Below are 19,268 nucleotides of genomic sequence, written 5' to 3'. Positions count from 1 at the left end.
CTTTATAAGTATTAGAACCTTCCCTGAGTCTTAATTGCTTTCCACAAATTTTTAAAAATCCTATTTATTTTATTTATTTATTTGATTTGTCAATCGCTTACAAGATAATAGGTATAAGTATAAACATAGTTATGAATACATGAAATGGATACATATAAGAAAAATAAAAAGAGTCAATAGGACAGGGACGGTAGGTACGTTGGTGAGCTTATGCACGCCTCCTACAGACCTCTTAGGTTCTATCTGAGGCCTTGAAAATGATTCTATAAAACAAATTTATAATTTCATTTGTTTATTGCAAATAAATTAGTGCTATAAAATTTTCCTAGTTCCCCAGCTTTTGTAAAGTTTAGATCCGTAAATTCATTATATGGTTTGAAACTGCATTCTTGCGTATCTCCTTTTTTTCTTTCAGTTTTGGAACTAATATAAATATACATTTTGATTATTCAGTGCTGTCATTCCCATGTGCAATATTATATGCTAGCATTTAGAATATGTAGTTATCCAATGGAGTTTAGGCATTGGTCTCTTCTAATTTTCAAATATCAGTTTAGGAAAATGATGCTTTAAAATACCTTTTTCACAAAGACTAGCCAAGATAACTTGGTCCCTGAAGGAGAAAATACACATGGTGCCCCCTTGTGGAAAAAAAGAAATAAAACTGAATAACTGGCAACTTTGCTGATGTTTCTAGGAATTTCTAAATCTCTTTTCTGAAGCCAATGATAATATTTGCTTGAATATTACATTCAATTGTCCAACAGTATAAGCAAAACTATATTATGATCTGCAAATATAAAATGTCTTTGAAACAAAAAAGCAAACTTATAGAGATGGTTTAACATAGCTGTACTAATAGAAACATTGTTTTTCCTTCTATCTTTTACAATATCCAAGAGAACTCAAAAGGGTTTTTTTGTACATTTTTGCGTTCAGTTGATTGTAATGAAGGTTTGGCTAAACAAGGTGGCAGCTTTAGCCAACTTTGGCTGATTTTGAGAAGCTGAATAGGTTCAACCTTGAGCAGAACATGGATGGGAGACCACCAGGAAAATCCACTAGATTTTGAAGTTAAAATGTATACCCTGAAGAAAAACAATTACAAAACACAAGAATGGATATGTCATGATCAGGAGATGAGTTGAATTTTAATAAAATTATCACTTAGACATGGATTTTGAAGTTTTCCCTATAGGCTCATATGGTGACACTTGCTCTTAGTTGTATAATATCAGACTCTAAGAAGATATGGAAACTGATCAAAAAGGTATCTTTAAAATCCAATGGCAAGAGGAAAAAAATAGAATGACAAGAAATTTAGAATAAAGGGCCGATAGGCAATAATCCACACTCAGTGGTAGAATGATTGAGATGAGATCATAGAATAGATAATTTAGTGGTGAAGACAAACATACTGGACAAGCATGTGAGAACTTGACCGATGCAGGTGTTAGTCGATGTAGTGGTTTGTGGATAAGGGCATTGTGTCTATTATTAAATACGGAGGGGTACTGGATGTCTTCAAAATGAAGCCAGAAATCTGCCATGTGTGTCAATCACAGGAATTGCTGCCAAATTGTCAGCACAGGATGTTCAGGAGGGATTACAATATAACACTGAAGTGCAAAGTTGGTGCAAACACAAATCATTTTATCCTTCTTTGAGGAGATAGTTTTGCCTTTTCTAGCAGGAGCTATACAGTCAACTTCCTTGAAGCAGGTACTGCCATGTGACATAGGATTTTCATACATAACCCTAAACCCACAAAGACACGCGCACACACACGCACACACACACACACACAAACACACACAAACTATAGCATTGTAAAAAATGACATGATTTCCTTCTTGCTTTCTAAATTCAATGCCTTTTCAGTTCTGTGTATGTATGTATATGTATATGAGAAGACTGATGTTTTGGATAATGTAACAGTAGAATATTTTTATATAGGTACTATAGAGTGATAAATAAAAGTGGGAGAAATCAGACTTACAACAAACTTGCACAAAAGAAGAAGAAACTTTTTAAAATCATTTATATTGGATTGGGTTAAAACCCTGCCATTGCAATTATTGATCCTTCCTTTGGGGCATCCAGATGCAGTATTTCCATAAGTATCTCTATTATTTCTAGATTTGCATCCTTAGAAAGTGCAGAGCACTAAATGGCCGAAGACATAATGGTTATCAAGCTATTGCAAACTCTTGAAAATATTAAGAAAACACAAGACTGAGAAAAACATATAATAATCTTATTATTATTTGGCCTCTGTAGAAGATTTTGATTAAACACGTCCCTGAAAAAAAACTTAAATAAAAGAAAACACATATGGAAAATTAAAGCCTAAGGTGATTGAACTGTATATAAAAAAAGAATTTGTGGGTTTGTAATATTCGGACAGAAGATGTAGATGCTGAATAGACATTTTTCTAATGTCTAATTATATAGACAACTACCAGATGATGATGAGATAATTATAACTATATTTGCTAAGTTTAAAAAAAGAGGAAATATTCAAGCTGGGTAATATTAGCTTGGGAAATTGTGGGCTGGTTACGTCTTCCCAAATCAGTGGCAGGAAATTGCTTGAACCAATCAAGAAAAAAACAATTTTAATTTTCATCAAGAGATTTCTTATTTACAGTATATAAAAGCCACCATGTCAGGTCCACCATCTTCAGCTTGATGTCTTGCTGGAGTCCTGCCATCAAAGGACTAGGGGGTGGGATTGGAGGACGACAAATGGACAATAAACCAATAAGTATGCATTTTTTGTTGGAATTCGGGAGGGGGAATGACAGGTGAAGAAAAGCAGATCAATATGGAACCAGTTCAAGCCAGGCATCTTCAAGGTCATTTGCCCTGAGTGTGGAAAATTACCAGCCCAAACACCTTAGCATTCCCAAAACATCCTGGTGGCCTCGTATTGGCTGGGGTTGAACTGATCATGAGGGGAGGGAATGGGAATGAAGTTTTGTATTGATATGCGGGAAACTCAGATTCCATCTGACTTTACTACAATCAGCATCTCTTAGTAAAAATACCTTTCATTTCAACCAAATGCAGTCAAGGGTTTTTCTTCCCTAAGGGATCAGACTGGGCAGGTTTGACACACTCTCCTATATTTATTTTATTTATTTATTTGATTTGTCAATTGCTTACAAGATAATAAGTATAAGTATATCCATAGTTATGAATACATGAAATGGGTACATATTAAAAAAATAAAAGAAACAATAGGACAGGGACGGTAGGCACATTGGTGCACTTATGCACGCCCCCTACAGACCTCTTAGGAAAGGGGTGAGGTCAATAGTAGACAGTCTAAGGTTAAAGTTTTTGGGGTTTGGGGAAGAAACTACAGAGTCAGGTTGAGTATTCCAGACATTAACCACTCTGTTGCTGAAGTCGTATTTCCTGCAATCAAGTTTGGTGCAGTTAACCTTGAGTTTGTATCTATTGTGTGCTCTTGTGTTGTTATGGTTGAAGCTGAAGTATTCATTGACAGGTAGGACATTGCAATGTATGATTTTATATACCATACTTAGATCAGACCGAAGACGGCATAATTCAAGGTTTTCTAGGTCTAGAATTTCAAGTCTGGTGGCATAAGGTATTCTACAACGAGTAGAGGAGTGGAGAACTCTTCTTGTGAAATATTTCTGAACTTTCTCAACTGTGCTAATATCAGATACATAATGTGGGTTCCAGACTGATGAGCTGTATTCGAGTATTGATCTACCAAATGTTTTGTATGCTCTAGTTAGTAGTGTGATTTTACCAGAGAAAAAGCTACAGAGGATTAGGTTAACAACTCCTAATGCCTTTTTGGCTATGTAGTTACAGTGGGCTCTAGCACTTAGATCATTAGAGATGAGTATTCCAAGGTCCTTTACAGAGCTTGGATCATCAAGATCTTGACTATTCAGCTTGTATTTTATTTTCTGATTTTTTTTGCCAATATGTAAGACAGAACATTTATTTGTTGAGATTTGAAGTTGCCATTTGTTTGACCGTTCTGATACATAGTCAAGATCTTTTTGAAGGGTAGCAGTATTGTCTGTGGTATTGAACAGCTTTACATCATCAGTGAAAAGAACGCAGTTGCTCTTAATATGATCGCAGAGGTCATTTATGTAGAGTATGAAAAGAGTTGGTCCTAGAACACTGCCTTGGGGGACACCAGGTACAGAATTTGATAGGACACTTCCAATTTTGACCATTTGTTGTCTGTTTGACAGGAATGCTTCAGTTATGCAGTTGTCCAGAGATACCACAAGATTTTAGTTTTAGGAGTAGCTTGTCGTGTACCATTGAATCAAAGGCTATATCTGTGATGACAACCTATGGCAAGTGTGCTGGAAGTGGCATGCAGAGTCACTTTTTCCGGCATGCGAGAGGGCGCCCGGAAGAGCTTCACTGCATATGCGCATGCCACTACCCAACAGCTGATTGTCAGGTATCTGGCTCACATGCATGGGACGGGGGTGTGCGGGAGACACACTCACATGCGCAGAGATGCGCAGCACACATGGGGGGGTCTCACATGCATGGTGCACAGGGGGATCGCGTGCGCATGTGCAGGGGGTGTGCGGGGACCAACACGCATTGCCTTCTGGGTGTGGCACGCGAGTGCATACACACAAGCGCGCACGCAATTTTCAGCACAGGAGCTGAAAAAAGTTAGCCACCACTGTCCTATATACTTCATCATACATTATAATAAAAATTAATCAACAGATAAAACTTTAGGTGTTAGCCTGTAGATTTTTCAAGATGCCTCACAAGAGACAATATTTTTAGGTTTTACATACTTTTATTATTCTTTTAGTTTTGTTATATTTTTCTTATTTTTTCTTACTGCTTTTCCAAAAACATTGTTGGCTTGTGCTGTTTTTTTATTTTATTTTCAAATTGAATTTAATGGCTTTATTTTTTTTAACTTGTAAAACATCCAGTGAACATTTGTTATTGTATGATGCAACAAATAAGTATACTTTTAATAACACTAATTTCAGTTAATCATAGGCAATACAAATGTGAAGAGTATCTACTGAGTAGCTCATAAAAAAACTTAATTTCATTCTCTCTTCTAAATGAACCAAATCATTAAACATTGTGACACAATTGAATTTGGGATAGGTCTATGTAGCAGCTTTAAGGAAACACAGAATACTACCAGTAGCAATAGTACTTAGACTTATATACCATTCCATAGTGCTTTATAACATTTTCTGAGCGGTTTACAAATGTCAGCATATTACTCCCAATAATTTGGGTCCTAGTTTTACTGACCCTGGAAGGATGGAAGACTGAGTCTGCGGGCAGAGGATCAAACTCTTGGCTGTGGGCAGAGTTAGCTTGCAATACTGCCCTCTAACCACTGCACCATTATGGCTACCAATCAGTTTTCTACAATCTTTCAGAAATAAATTGAATTTAAAGGTTAAATCTTAAAAATATTTATAGACGTTCATATATTATAATATTTACTGAATGTAACAGGAACCAAATTAATTGTGAAACACTTTTCTTTCTCTTCATATTTGCTATGAACAGGGTATAATTGTTCTGAATCATCTGTGAAATATTCCAAGATTTTGAACTTGATTACACTGCATGGTATCTAATTATTGCTTTTGCAAATTTCACTATCATTTATTTAATCAGAGCTAAGGCAAATTAATAATGATCCATTGTGCATTTTTCTCCAATTCTTTCATAGTAATGTTTCACCTTTCATTTGTGTCACTCTAATCCTCCATTTGTAAGTCACCATGTGATTAAAAAAATGTAGGGCTGTGTTCCTAATGATTTACTCTAAAGAAAGCATGAAGTTTCATTGCAATGCTATGTCAATGTTTTTAGGAGAAAGTAGATTAGCCATGGTGCTTAAGGCACCAGGCTAGAAACCAGGAGGCTGTAAGTTCAAGTCCTGCCTTAGCCATGAAAGGCAGCTGGGTGACTTTGGGCCAGTCACTCCCCATCAGCCCAACCCAGCTTTCCTAGATACATGCAACAAACTAATGCTGTATAGTTTTTGCATATATTCTTATGTTTCTCCTGTTTAAGTGAATAATCAGCAACATCCATAGAAACTCACTACTTTGATCAAAATGATGAAAACACCATTGATCAAAATGATGAAAGCACCATTGATCAAAATGATGAAAGCACCATATAGTGCTGCAAATTCTATCCCTTTTTGGGTGGGGTGTAGTGTCAGTCTGCTCTGGACAACAATCTGACTCCTACAGCACCCCACCCACAGACACCACTGCAAACAAATATTCTTCCAATTGCTAGTATATAATTGCAGTCTTTACATGTGTATTAAGCAGGTCCCATAGCCACTCTACTGTACTGAATAGACAAATTGTTCATAATGGTAATGGCAGGGCTGAATCCATAGAATGAAAAGTTGGAGGAGCCAATTTCTCAACCACATGTCCTCTGGGTAGGCATATCTTGGTTTTGTCTTGACTTTCAAAATATTAAGCCATATAGGGGCATGATAGTTTTTACTGCCACCTATCTATCTTTCAAGGGATGAAGAGTACAAACAAAGTTATTATTCCAAATTGCACTGTCTTGTGCAAGCAGAATATTGAATCTAAAGATTACCCTGCCGGCCAATATGCTGTTGTATGCATCCCACCAATTAGTAGTAGTAGCAATGTACTGAGATATTCAGGATACAAGATAAAGATAGACAGACAGAAAGACAGACAGACTCCCCTGCTGGGGAGGTACAAAGAGAGACTTTATTGCTTATAATTTAATAGTAAACTTTGTTTTCTTTGGAAAAAAGGCTGAATCATATAGGTCTTTGTTATGGTTTAATAGGATTAATTGTTCTATCAAAAGAAGATGAACTAAAACTAAAAAAATAGATATGAGAAAATTCTTGTATCTATAGTTAGATCAAATCAGAAGAAAAACAGCAATGAAACCAGTGAACAAAATTTCCATTTTTTTGGTTAGTAAAATGTTAATTACATTCTTTTCTTCTTTCCCTTCTGAAACATTTCCACTTGGACAATAACAGTTAATCCTTATACTTGGTGTGCTGACATTTTGGCCAATTAGAATAAGAAAAGAATAGAGCTGAACATTACTTAGTAAGATTGTTTATTTTCACTTGAATGGACTCTGTTGTTTTTTGTAAGTTGGGCTAATCAAGTACAGTTATCTTACTATTTGCCATAGATATAATTCTTTGGTTGCAATCCTGGGGTAGTATTTCCTGTTAGTCAATATATTTGCACTGTATGTGAATTCACGGTTAATTGTAGCATACAGTAAATTGCTCAGTTGGAACTCTTTAAGCTGCTAAACGTTAAAATAATATTTAGTTCTCCGAGACAATGTTACATGTGACCCCTTGTATTTTGGAGTTAAGAATGAGGCTGATTCTGGGGTGGTGGGAGATGGTGAACACAAAATGTTCAGCTTGATTTCGACAGGGTTATTTCAGCACCCATATCAGTGTGCGAGCTTGGAAAATCACGAGGACAGCTGAATGGTTTCCTTTAGAGTGCCGTATTTTTAGAATCCGTTCTCAAAAGACCCAGAAGAGCTAAACGTCAAGTACAGCCTGTGTGAATGGGGCGGCAGTGATGCCTGGAAAGATGCATTTGAACACGTGGCCAGAGTCACTTGGGGAAACTCTGGAGCGGACAAGCGATGGGAAGCTGAGATGAGGCGCTGCCGCCTCGTCTTGCAGAAGGGGAGAGGGCGGAAGGCGAGGGCGACTGAGACAGCCACCGTCCTCCGCTCTCCCACCCGCCCGCCTTCACCCTCCTCGCTCCTCGGACCAGATTCAAACGCTGTCCAACGACAGCTCCTCCTCTCCGCCAGACAGCGCGAAGCCCCACCTCCGCCAGCCCAAAGCGGAGGAAAAGAGAACTGCCGCCTCCCTTTCGCGGCTTCGGACGCTCTTCTTCCCCCTCCCTCTCTCTCCCCGCCCTACTCCTGGCGGCGCCTTTCCTTGCTTGTCGGGCCGGAGCGGGAGAGAGGGCGGGGGCAGCCCGTGATTTGGAGATGGCTCTGAGGAGGCCGCGGTGAGGCTGGAGTCGTCGCTCCCTGGAGGGACGTGACCTCTGCCGCGATGCTGAGGAGGATTTTACAGAGGGTAAGGGGGCAGCGCCTGGGTTGGTTGCCTGGGGGCGCCGCGGCTCTTCCTGAAGCCGGCCCAGCTCCCGAATGGGGCGCTTTGACACCCAGCTGCCCGCCTGACTTCCCTCAGGCCTCTGGGGCTGGCCTCTCCCTCTCTTCTCAGTCAGCAGCAGGAGCAGCAGGAGGAGCAGTAGTAGTGCTGCTCTTCCGACTACCCTGCTTTCTGGCCCTGGGCGCCTTCTCCGTTAGGCCCTTTTCCCCCTGACTCTTCGTGGCCGAGGATGGCAGAGAAGCTTGGGAGCAATAGGGTCTCTCTCGGGGACGGGAAGGCTAGTCTGGAGTCGAAGGAGAGGCGTGGAGTTGCGGATGGAGGGCGGGCGACATTAGGCTTCTCGTGGGGGGTCGTCCATAAGCTGGCGGGCGGGCGGGCGAAGTTGTGGGACTCCATCTTGGATAGGGGAAAACGGGGAGACGGAAACGAAGATTGGAACGGACAGACTTTTTCGTCTGTCGAGGATGCGGACTCCGAGGGGGCCTCTGGCCTCGGTGCTGTGAATGTTGCTCCAAGGCCTGGCAGACTTGGGCTGTTTCTGTTGAGGGTGTTGGCCGTTTTGCATTTCTAGAGTCACTTGTTTGATGAGACTGGTGGCTGTATAAATTAGACAGATAAGACAGACAGACATTCAACACAGCAGCGGATCAGAGATCTGTACAATTGTAGGCGCTGTTGGACATCTGGTTCACATAACTACTGATATTGCACGTCTTTCCTGAGTTGGTCGTGTTCAGATGCACATTGACATTGATAGCAAAACAGAATTCCTGTACTTTTAACAATAGATGGATTTTGTTTAAATTCATTTTGCTGCTTTATTGAACTATGCATCTGGGAAGGCGAAAAGAGAAAAAATATAAAGATAAGGCATGTTGCAAATTTTCATACAGAATGGAAGATGGAGTGGATAGAATTTATGAGATTGTACATGTAAACAATGCTAGGGGCTGTATTGTTATAGCTGGACTTCTGGGAAGATAGAACTCAGGTGTTGTGGATACTCATCATGCACTGCCTTGTCCCTTAAAATGTTATACAGCTGAAAGACTTCCTTGCCATAAGAATATCAGTTTTTGAAATTCTATAAGAATGCCCTCTGTTTAATAAAGAACATTTATAGCCATCCTCAGAAAGCCATGTGGATGGAGTGCAAATTGTAACTTAACAACACAAACCCTAATTTACATGACTTCCAATGTCTGATGCAAGTGCATAAGTACATAATTTGCTTGCTAAGTCATAATGCAAGTTTTGTCGGTTACACCCTTCTCCTTTTAACTTTCTCTGTTTATGGATCCCTATGAAGATTCTTCTAGAATCAAGTGAGAAAGAAGTTACTTTTGTTGTGTAGCTATTAATGCTCCTCCCTTTTTGAGAACTGCCAATGCAGATGGCATGATTCATATTCTAGGTATTTCCAGAATATGAACTTGTACTAGGATTCTTTAACTCGCATTATGTGCACTTTGTGTCTTATTATCTTGTCATCTACTGTCTTACCACCACTGATAAACACCGAGAGGCAAGAAATGCCACAGAAGTGTGTGCATGTTTGTGTGTGTGTAAGATCTTATAATTTCACTGTTTGGTCATCTGTAGTTTCATAAATCCAAGCAGAAGATTAAATATTGTATTTCTATGTTGTCAGATACCTTCCTGGTGAATCATATTTGCACCTGTATTGTAACTGTTTTTGGTGCCTATATTTATCTTAGTTTTTCACATCTCAATAACTGTTTCATTTGATATATATACTAATCCATATATGGTAACTGGTGAATTTCCTCACTTTCTTAATAAGTCTGGTAACCTACGGTACTAATAAAATAACTAATACAATATAGGTAGTCCTCACTACCATATCACTTTTCTGTGACCATGATGGTGCTGAATGAGGATACTAATGGACAGTCCTTAAAGTTGCAACCTACAGAGTTCTTGTAGTAATGTGACCATGATTCAGGCATTTGGCAATCAGCCTGCAATTATGATAGTTGCTGTATCCCATGGTCATGTGATACCATATGCAACCTTTGCTGTCAGCTTCTGACAAGCAGAGTCAATGGGAAACTGGCAGAAGATCACAAATAGTGCTTACATGATGTCATGTCTAATGGTTGTGACAATTCGCTTAATGACTGCAACTGAAACTGCCATCATAAGTCAATGAGATCACAGGGTATTGTGCTTAGCTGCAGAATTCCTGTTCCCATCTTTATCCAAAGATTACCTATAGCATAAAAAAGTTTCTACAGTAGCATAAAATTTAATGCAATGTGTACTTGCCTAGATATTTTAATGTACATTTCCTGGCTGCCTGTTATAAAGATAAAAGTCCCAATGGCAATTTCTTTCATATTGGTATTTTCAGTTAAAGAATCTTTGATAGTAGAGCTAGAAAAGTTCTGTACTAATGACCTTGAAGAATTGTTATTAGGAAATAATACTTACCTTCACAGACATCCAAGACTCAGTATAAGGTCCCATTGTATATTCATACTCTGTCTGAATATTGAATATAAGAAAGGATTGTTTCTCTTCTGATAGTGTAAAAACAGGATAGAGCCAACAAAGTAACAAAATTATTTTTTGTAATTCAGAATGTATTTTAATTGCTATCTAAAATTGGATTTCCCACTTTTGCAGGCACTTTGTGACTAATGAGCCGTGGTGGCGCAATGGTTAGAATGCAGAATTGCAGGCTAACTCTGCCCACAGTCAGGAGTTCAATCCTGACCTGCTCAAGGTTGACTCAGCCTTTATCCTCCCAAGGTTGGTAAAAGGAGGACCCAGATTGTTGGGAGCAATGTGCTGAAATTGAGAGAATGCTGAAAAGACTATGGAGTAGTAAATACACATAAATGCTACTAATCAGTTGGCAATAAAGATATAGCATTTCCATAAATATTAATAAAATGAACTTATTAAAAATGGGATGAAGTTATTCTGACAAGGCCTGCTTATTCATTTAATTACCAAGTAATTTATGGAACTATCTTACTCCATGGCAAGTCTGGGTGCCATACAGTATTTAAAAGCGGATTAGAAGAATAAAAAACAACAGAAAATAAAGAGACCATACAGAGGTTCAAAGCAACACATTCTGTTACACAAAACATTTCCCCAATCTGGATGTGATCCACCCTATTCCTTGTCATGGGGGAAAAGTGGTTTTAAGTGTTCTTTTTTAAATAAAGTCAGATTAGAAGCTTTGAGAGATTATTCCCTAGGGCAAATAGGGTGATAGAGAGGGCCTACTTGTTGGGCCCAGTCAGTTGATATTGTTGTGGCCCACCAGCGGCCAGCAGAGCTGGCAGCAGATTCGGACAGTGACGAGGTTGGGAAGGAACATGGGCCAGTCCTGGAGTCTGGGAAAGTCTCTGATGAGTGCTCTGTGTCAGAGGCAGAGATGGGGCCAGGGTTGTCTGACAGTTATCAGCTGCCTTCGGAGTTGGACATCAGTGAGGCAGAAGGACAGCTGGAGCTTGTTCCCAGTGTTCGCATGTGCAGAGCTGCCAGAAGAAGGGAACAGCTAAGGAACAAGGGTCGACTTGGGATTAAAGACACAGGTTGACGGTGAATGGCCTCTCCCATAGGGAATAAAAGAGGATTGAAAGGGGAGTGGGGTTTGCAGGAGACAATTAGTTCATTTGAAGATCTGTTCCTGCATTCTTGCCTAGTATTGTCTGCTACAGTGACGCCTCTGAAAGATATCAACCTGGAACCTTTCCAGGTCTGACAAAGGTCTGCAATTGTGAAATTCTTGAAAGACTGTTGGCTGGGACTTTGCTGGGCAGGAATTCACTGTAAACGAAATATAAGGGGTTTATCGGGACGAGGAGTCGGCTTCGTGCTGTTGGGGAAGCCTAGGTCAGAACAGATATTGTTTAATCAATGGGACTGAAAGTATATGAACAGTATGTACAAGATGGGCAGAACCTACAAGAGATGATTCCTCATAGCAGTCTCAACAGAAATTGTTCTTGAGAAATCTGTGCTGATTTTTAGTGATTACTGAAATTTCCCAGACAGTGTTTTGACAGATTTGTGATTTCTTGAACCCTCCCTTCCCCCCCTTTTGAAGTTAGGGGAAATATTTCCTTTTATTAAGTCATCTGGCATATCAGCTATTCTCCAGGATTTCTTGAAGATAATACATAAAAGTTCAAACCATCAGTAAATTCATTTGAGCCTGTAAATCTTTTGAAACTAAATATGTATTCCTTGACATATTTCTATGACTCTCAAGCTTCAGTCCTGACCTTTCCTCCTTTTCTTCATATTTACATGGTGAAATATATTCTTGTTGAAGGAAGCTTGGTCTTCACATCTTCAGAGGACTTTTTATACAGCCATATTGGCCATTTCTGCCATCCTCCATTTTCTCATTAGACTTCTTTATAATTATACTTTTAGTTTTTTCTTTTAAAACCCACCCATTTAGGACTTTTTCCATTATTTCTTCTTCCATGGAATCTTTGTAGTTGTTTTTTTTATTCATTAAAATAAAACTTTTTGAAGAGTCAGATATACATTTTACCTTACAGATATTCCTCTACTTACAGACAGGTTACACTCTGAAAGTCTGTTCATAAGTCCAGTTTGTTTATAAGACCAAACAAGCGTAAAAATATGAGTAGTAGAATTTTTAGGTTACATAAGTGACAGTGAGTGGTATATGTGCAGATCAGTGAAGAGTATGTGAACAGAAGGCAGGGGAAGATCCCATACATATATAGTGCACAGTAAACTAACCCTTTTCTACTTTCTCACCCAATTTCTGGGACCTAGTTGGGAGTTGTGGATGTTTGTTTATATCAATGGAAGTTCATACAGTAATTGGAAAGTTTGTAGATCAACTTTATTTTCTGTTAATTGATTGCTAAAATATAGACTATATTGTATCTGACAATGTATCATAAATTGAGCGGATAGGTGGAAGATCTGAAGGTTGATTTTTTTTAAAAAAAGTTCAGTTTTCAGTATATGTCTTTAAAAATGCAAATTGGAGTATTTAGATAAGCAAGTAGTTAAAGTTGTTGTCTTAAACCTATGATTCACACTGTATGGTAAATCTGTACATTCACATCACAGTCATATAGAATTATCCTGTAGGGAAAAAATATGTGAACAGAAGCAGTTATTGGTAGTGGACATTTTTGTTGTATGCCTTCTTTAAATAAAATTTTAGCAGCTCTGCATCAAGAACGTTATTTTATTTGGCTTCTTTTATAAAAAGTATCTGTCATTACACTGCTACTTCCCACACCTGTGAATAATTCTAGTCATAGAAGAATCCATGGGAATAAAATTACTGCTGCCAGTAGCAAGGCAATTTGACAGTGATAATATATTATATTTTTTTTTTTTCAGACTCCAGGCAGGGTTGGATCTCAGAGCTCTGACTCTGATTCATCTGCAGCCCCTGGAAATGCAGTGGATATCAACAGTGAGAGTACTTCAGAGGTACTATATTGCAAGAATGTATGAATTTATTATTTCAGAATGTAATTCAAGTGGTTTTATAATCTTACAATATTGCATAAATATTGATTTGTATGGCATTTAATCCTGGATTTGACATTTACTTTGTAATTAGTTTTTGGCAGATTAAGCCTGAGAGCCAGAAGTAGAAGAAACCAAAATGAAATACCTTTTTATACATATCAGTTATCAGAAAATTTTGTATATATTTTCAGAATCAAATATATGTGTCTTCTGATCTGAATTAATATAAAATGTCTGGAAACTATATAGATTGGCTAGAGTAAATAAAATTAAAACGAACATCTGAGCATGATTGCCAAGGTTAATGGCATATATAGCAAAAAATAGAGATAACCATTATGATACATGGGATGATATTCTAGAAGAAAATAATTGGTCTTTAAAATAAATAATCTGACCATTGATAACGATGTTGCCAAAAACATGTCTGCTTTCCCTATCTGCTTATATCAGTAGTGAAAAAATAATATTTTAACTATTAACCTGCTTTAGAAAGGCAGTCACCTGAGAAACATCTTACCTTGAAGTATTAGTGTAGCCGTGGCTTTTGAAACACTCAGCTTCTTCAGAAACTATTTCTGATGGTATCTCTGATGGTATGTTTGTGTTTGCGTGCATAGCCATTTCACTAGTAGACTGCATTTTTATATTACCAATTTATTTTACTTATTATTTACTCTAAGTTGATTCCAGACTTTATTGTCCATAGAAAGGAACAGTTTTCCATTGTATTTTGTTTCATAAACATTATATTTTGTTTTTTTTCACAAAGAAAACGGGGTCAATCTGTTCTTCCAAGAACCTGAAGGCAGGATTAGAAGCAATAGATGGAAATCAATCAAGGAGAGAAGCAACCTGGAACTATCAGTTGCATTGTCAAGCTGTTAGAAGTTGTTTTGAAGTTCAATGTATACTTTACAATCTTATAAAGTTTATAAGATTGTAAGTTTACCTTATAAATAATATAGATACAAATAATTATAAAAATATTCAGAAACATATTTTAAATAATTTAATTATAATGGAAACATTTTCTTTCAGCATTAAAATGAAGTATAATTAATGAATATAAATGTTATAGTTTATATTAGTTGCCTTTATATACTGAGGATTTTAAATTGTTTTGAATTCTATTGAAAGTACAAATCTTCAAAATTAAATAATACAAAATTATCTTTAGTGAATGGAGAGGAGTTTTTCCTAAGAACCTAGGGTAATATAATGAATCAGCATAGTTTTTGTGTGGATCTAATCAGCACGCCCATTTGTTAATGACAGATTAAAAATTCACCATTCTAAATGCTGTGCAAGATTTTTGGTATGATATCCAGTTTACTGTTAAGCACTGGGAGCCATTACGGCTGGTTTATGCCATAATCTTTCCATTTTTATTTTCATATCTTGATACATTGTGATTTTTGTGAATGTTTTTTGCCTGCCATTCTATTATCTCCTAGTATCGTTACACCATTTATCTACATTCTTTTCAGCCACAATTAAATCTGCTGTGCTTTGAGCCGAGACTATATTAATTTTATTATGATTTTTATTTTGTTTTATTTTATATACTGAAAACAGCCTAGAGTCGTGCTGGTTTGAAACAAGGCATAGATTTAGTACATCTTTTTTTTAGTACATCACAGTTACTCATTCATTAATGCATAATTTTTGCTATTTATTTCTTTTACATTCTTTTACATAAGTTGCAATCCTCTGCATGCCAAGTAATACCAAATATTAATAGATATTGACATCTGCTAACCATTCATAGCTTTGGGAAAGGCTTTTATATAATGGTTGTTAATAAGATAGAAATGTGTATGCTAGGTTACTAGCCTTTATTGTACATGTTTTACCTGCAGCGTCTTCTGATAATGGTAAAGATGATACTGATCAATTTGACACATTTTGGCTGGTATGCCACAAATGCAGTAATAGCTCATTTTTATTCTAAGTATCCTGTTCGGGTTGGGATCTATAATCGAGATGTTATCTTATAAGCTCACATACAGGTAGTCCTCAATTTATGACCACAATTGAGCTCCAAATTTCTGTTGCTAAGCAAAACATTTGTTAAGTGAGTTTTGCCCCATTTTATGACTTTTCTTGCCACATTTAAGTTAATCATCACAGTTGTTAAGTTAGTAACACGCTTGTTAAATGAATCTGGATTTCTCATTGACTTTGCTTGTCAGCAAAATGGGATCACATGACACCGGGACATTGCAACCGTCATAAATATGAGTCAGTTGTCAAGGGTCTGAATTTTGATCACATGACCATGGAGATGCTGCAATGGTCATAAGTGTGAAAAATGTTTTTAAGTCACTTTTTTCAGTGCTATTGTAACTTTGAATGTCACTAAGTAAAGTTGCAAGCTGGGGACTACTTGTACTATTGTTTGCATATCAACAAATAACACACACACACACACACACACACACACACACACACTATAGTGACAAACACTACAGTATGTAAACATAAATGTGTGCACCAAGACAAATTCCGTGTGTGTCCAGTCATACTTGGCCAATAAAGAATTCTATTCTATTCTATGTTCCAAAATATTTAAGTGTGACATATTTGTCACTGAGTTGAATGTTGATGTATACTGTCCATTCACTTCCAGTTGATGGTGGGAATGACAAGGTATCCTTGTTGTTTAATATTATGTACAGTGATTATTATTTTATTTACTCTGTCTTCAAGCTAGACTTGCAAATGAAATTCAAAATCTAAATTTAAATTATAATTCTGGTTTAAGAGAGCCATTTTGTATGTAATATTAACTAAATGATCAGGCCATGGTACACTAGAAACTGCCCATTTTGACAGAATGTGTTATAATTCTTTGTTATTGTTAGTAACTTTGCTGAGTAGTTCAAACCCCATATTGGCATTTGTTGTTGTAAGTAGTTACATTAGAAAATGAAACAGCATTTAAGGCTTCTCTAAAGAAAATTTAATCACAATTCCTTCTATATATTCTAATTAGTATGGTAGCATTCATTTTCATTTCACTAAATTAGATTGATATGTAGTTTCTAATTACTTGTTAATATATAAAAGAGTTAAATGTGAATATTGTTACATTTTTTGTGCTTCATGTTTCAGGGATTTATTTGTCCTCTTTGTATGAAATCTCATGGATCAGCTGAAGAACTTTTTAAACACTATGAAGCAGTTCATGATTCTGGTATTGATACAAGTCATGCAGGAGAATCTAACATGACCCCCAGAAGGTGCTCATAAATACTGGCTTATCTCATTTTATTATATATTGAATAATAATTTATTGTAACTGCATTTTAATTACCAGTTAATCTGAATATTAGATGATATTGTGAAATATATTACTTTGTAGTAGAAAAATACATTCAATGAAAAGAAATTAAAAGAATGAGAATATAAAAGGAAAGAATGAATCCATAGATCTAAGGCCAGTCTTATATAATAATTTCATTATAGTCATAGTGATTTATCTCTCAGGGAGTATGCTTAAGATTGTGCTACATATGTCTCAATTGTTTTAATGTTTGTTTGGTGATTAATATGAGGACAATTTATTTTATTTTTAAAAATTAGTCAAAATATGTTTAAATATATTACTATACAGAAATGAATTTAATTGCAGTGATTTTTAAGATATTTAAATATATATATATTTCCTTCTTTTTAATATGGATTATATTCAGTGATGACATAACTTTATTGAGGCAAGAAGTTCAAGACCTGCAAGCTTCACTTAAGGTTGGGAGAGTGTATTCAGCTTTTTATTTCAATTTACAAAGCATATCAGAGTGTTATCGAAGTCCCAAGTTCATACCGTTCTTTTAATTGTCTTTCTACAGGAAGAACGATGGTATTCTGAAGAGCTGAAGAAAGAATTAGAAAAAGTTCATGGGCAGAAGCAGCAAGTAATTATTTTAAAATATTTGAAGCAAGCTTTCCACAAGCCATTTTTAATCAACTGTGAAATGAAGATTATTACCTATTTTGTAAGGCACGTGGCCTGACTTAGTTCTAATTGTGCTAATCTTCTTTGTAAGGGGGCGTGATGGCTCAGTGGTTGAAGACGCTGAGCTTGTCAGCTGGAAAGCTGACAGCCCAGGTTTGAGACCTAAGTGCTGTGTGACGGGGTGAGCTCCCGTTACTTGCCCCAGCTCCTGCCCACCTAGCAGTTCAAAAGCATGCAAATGTGAGTAGATAAATGGGTACCACTTCAGTGGGAAGGTAACAGCGTTCTGTGCGCCTTGGCATATATCATGCTGGCTATATGATCAAGGAAATGTCTTGAAACAATGCTTGGTTCCCTTGGCTAAAAAACAGAGATGAGCACTGCCCCCAGAGCCAGACACAACAGGGCAGAGAAAACCTTAATCTGTACCTTTTTGATTCTTTCTATTAATTGCTAATACAGTGATAGGAGGATTTTAAAAAAATATTAACTTTAAAAACAGATTGTTAATGTAAGCTCCCATTGGGATGTCATAATGAAAATTGTTTGGTGGGAAAAACACTTGTAATGTATTCCTAGATGTGATTTATTACACGTTTTCATTTATTTTAATGGATTCAGTCTGAAACAGTAGCATTATGAATTATAGCTTCCAACAGATGATGGATCCTTACAGTAATGTTAGTTAATAGAGAATCTATCACTCTTGATGATGTGCTCAAGTACAGGAATTCTCAGTCATAAAACTTGGTTTACGATCCTTATATTTTTATTTTCTTCTGTAATTATACAGATGGTTACAAACTTGTAACACAAAGTGCAGACTCATAACTTCTTTCTTTCTTTCTTTCTTTCTTTCTTTCTTTCTTTCTTTCTTTCTTTCTTTCTTTCTTTCTTTCTTTCTTTCTTTCTTTCTTTCTTTCTTCTTTCTTTTTCTCTCTCTTTCTTTTCCCTCCCTCCCTCCTTCCTTCCTTCCTTCTTTCCTTCCTTAGGAATCCAAACCTGATGGTCTGGCAACTGCTGCCTCTACAGGTGACAAACTTTTAAAAAAATAGCGTCATGAGACATATTTGTCTAGAAAAGTGATTTACTGATCCATATCTCTCATTAAATCTCTGTTTATCCATAAAGTAATCAATTGACCGATTGTAAATACTTCAATTTAAAATGCAGTCTTTAAATAATTTAAAATGTTGAAGATTCTTTTTTCATTTAGTAATTCTGTTTTATAGAAGAAAGTACAATCTTTTTATTGAACAAATTTGATCTTACTGCTTATCTGTTGTAGAAGTTATTTGTTTTTTAATTGATGTTGTTAAAAATAAGGGTTTCAGTGACCCGTTTACTGAGTGCTAGAATCACAATCACTATTTTTATCAGATCAAATAATTCGTAAAGCAGTTGGTGCATCATAATATATATTTCTTTCTCAGTTGGCTTGCTGCAGAGCCTGATACTGATCATGGCTGAGAAAGAATGATTGACCCAAGGTCCCCCAGCTCTGGTCATTCCCTTTAAAGCCCTACAGAAAGATATATTAACTAATATCTTGCCAGATAGCCTGTCTAGAGAAGCCTTCTTGAGAATCCCCCACCTCATGAGAGACATGAGGTGTGGATG

The 19,268-nt window shown here is 36.8% G+C and overlaps 1 protein-coding gene across 4 annotated transcripts in view; it reads left to right on the top strand.

The window, feature by feature from the left end:
- Positions 1 to 7,887: 7,887 nt before the first annotated feature.
- EEA1 (early endosome antigen 1) overlaps positions 7,888 to 19,268 on the top strand; it is a 47,756-nt gene continuing 36,375 nt past the window's right edge. Inside the window, exons 1-7 of one of the 4 annotated variants that reach the window (XM_087968093.1) lie at positions 7,983 to 8,140; positions 13,553 to 13,645; positions 14,460 to 14,629; positions 16,805 to 16,932; positions 17,386 to 17,440; positions 17,542 to 17,607; positions 18,641 to 18,680. In XM_087968093.1, the coding sequence (XP_087824219.1) occupies positions 14,594 to 14,629; positions 16,805 to 16,932; positions 17,386 to 17,440; positions 17,542 to 17,607; positions 18,641 to 18,680 (325 nt within the window). In that variant the 5' untranslated portion in view covers positions 7,983 to 8,140; positions 13,553 to 13,645; positions 14,460 to 14,593. Of the gene's footprint in view, positions 8,141 to 13,552; positions 13,646 to 14,459; positions 14,630 to 16,804; positions 16,933 to 17,385; positions 17,441 to 17,541; positions 17,608 to 18,640; positions 18,681 to 19,268 lie in introns of those variants that run through there. The other 3 variants (XM_087968091.1, XM_087968090.1, XM_087968092.1) reach the window with 3 other exon arrangements.

The sequence above is a fragment of the Notechis scutatus genome, chromosome 6, assembly GCF_049901735.1.
Source record: "Notechis scutatus isolate UNSWTSFEM ecotype Mainland chromosome 6, rNotScu1.2, whole genome shotgun sequence".
NCBI classification, from domain to species: Eukaryota; Metazoa; Chordata; class Lepidosauria; order Squamata; family Elapidae; genus Notechis; species Notechis scutatus.
The sequence above is the reverse complement of the archived record's forward strand: the minus strand, read 5'-3'. Positions and strand labels throughout refer to the sequence as shown.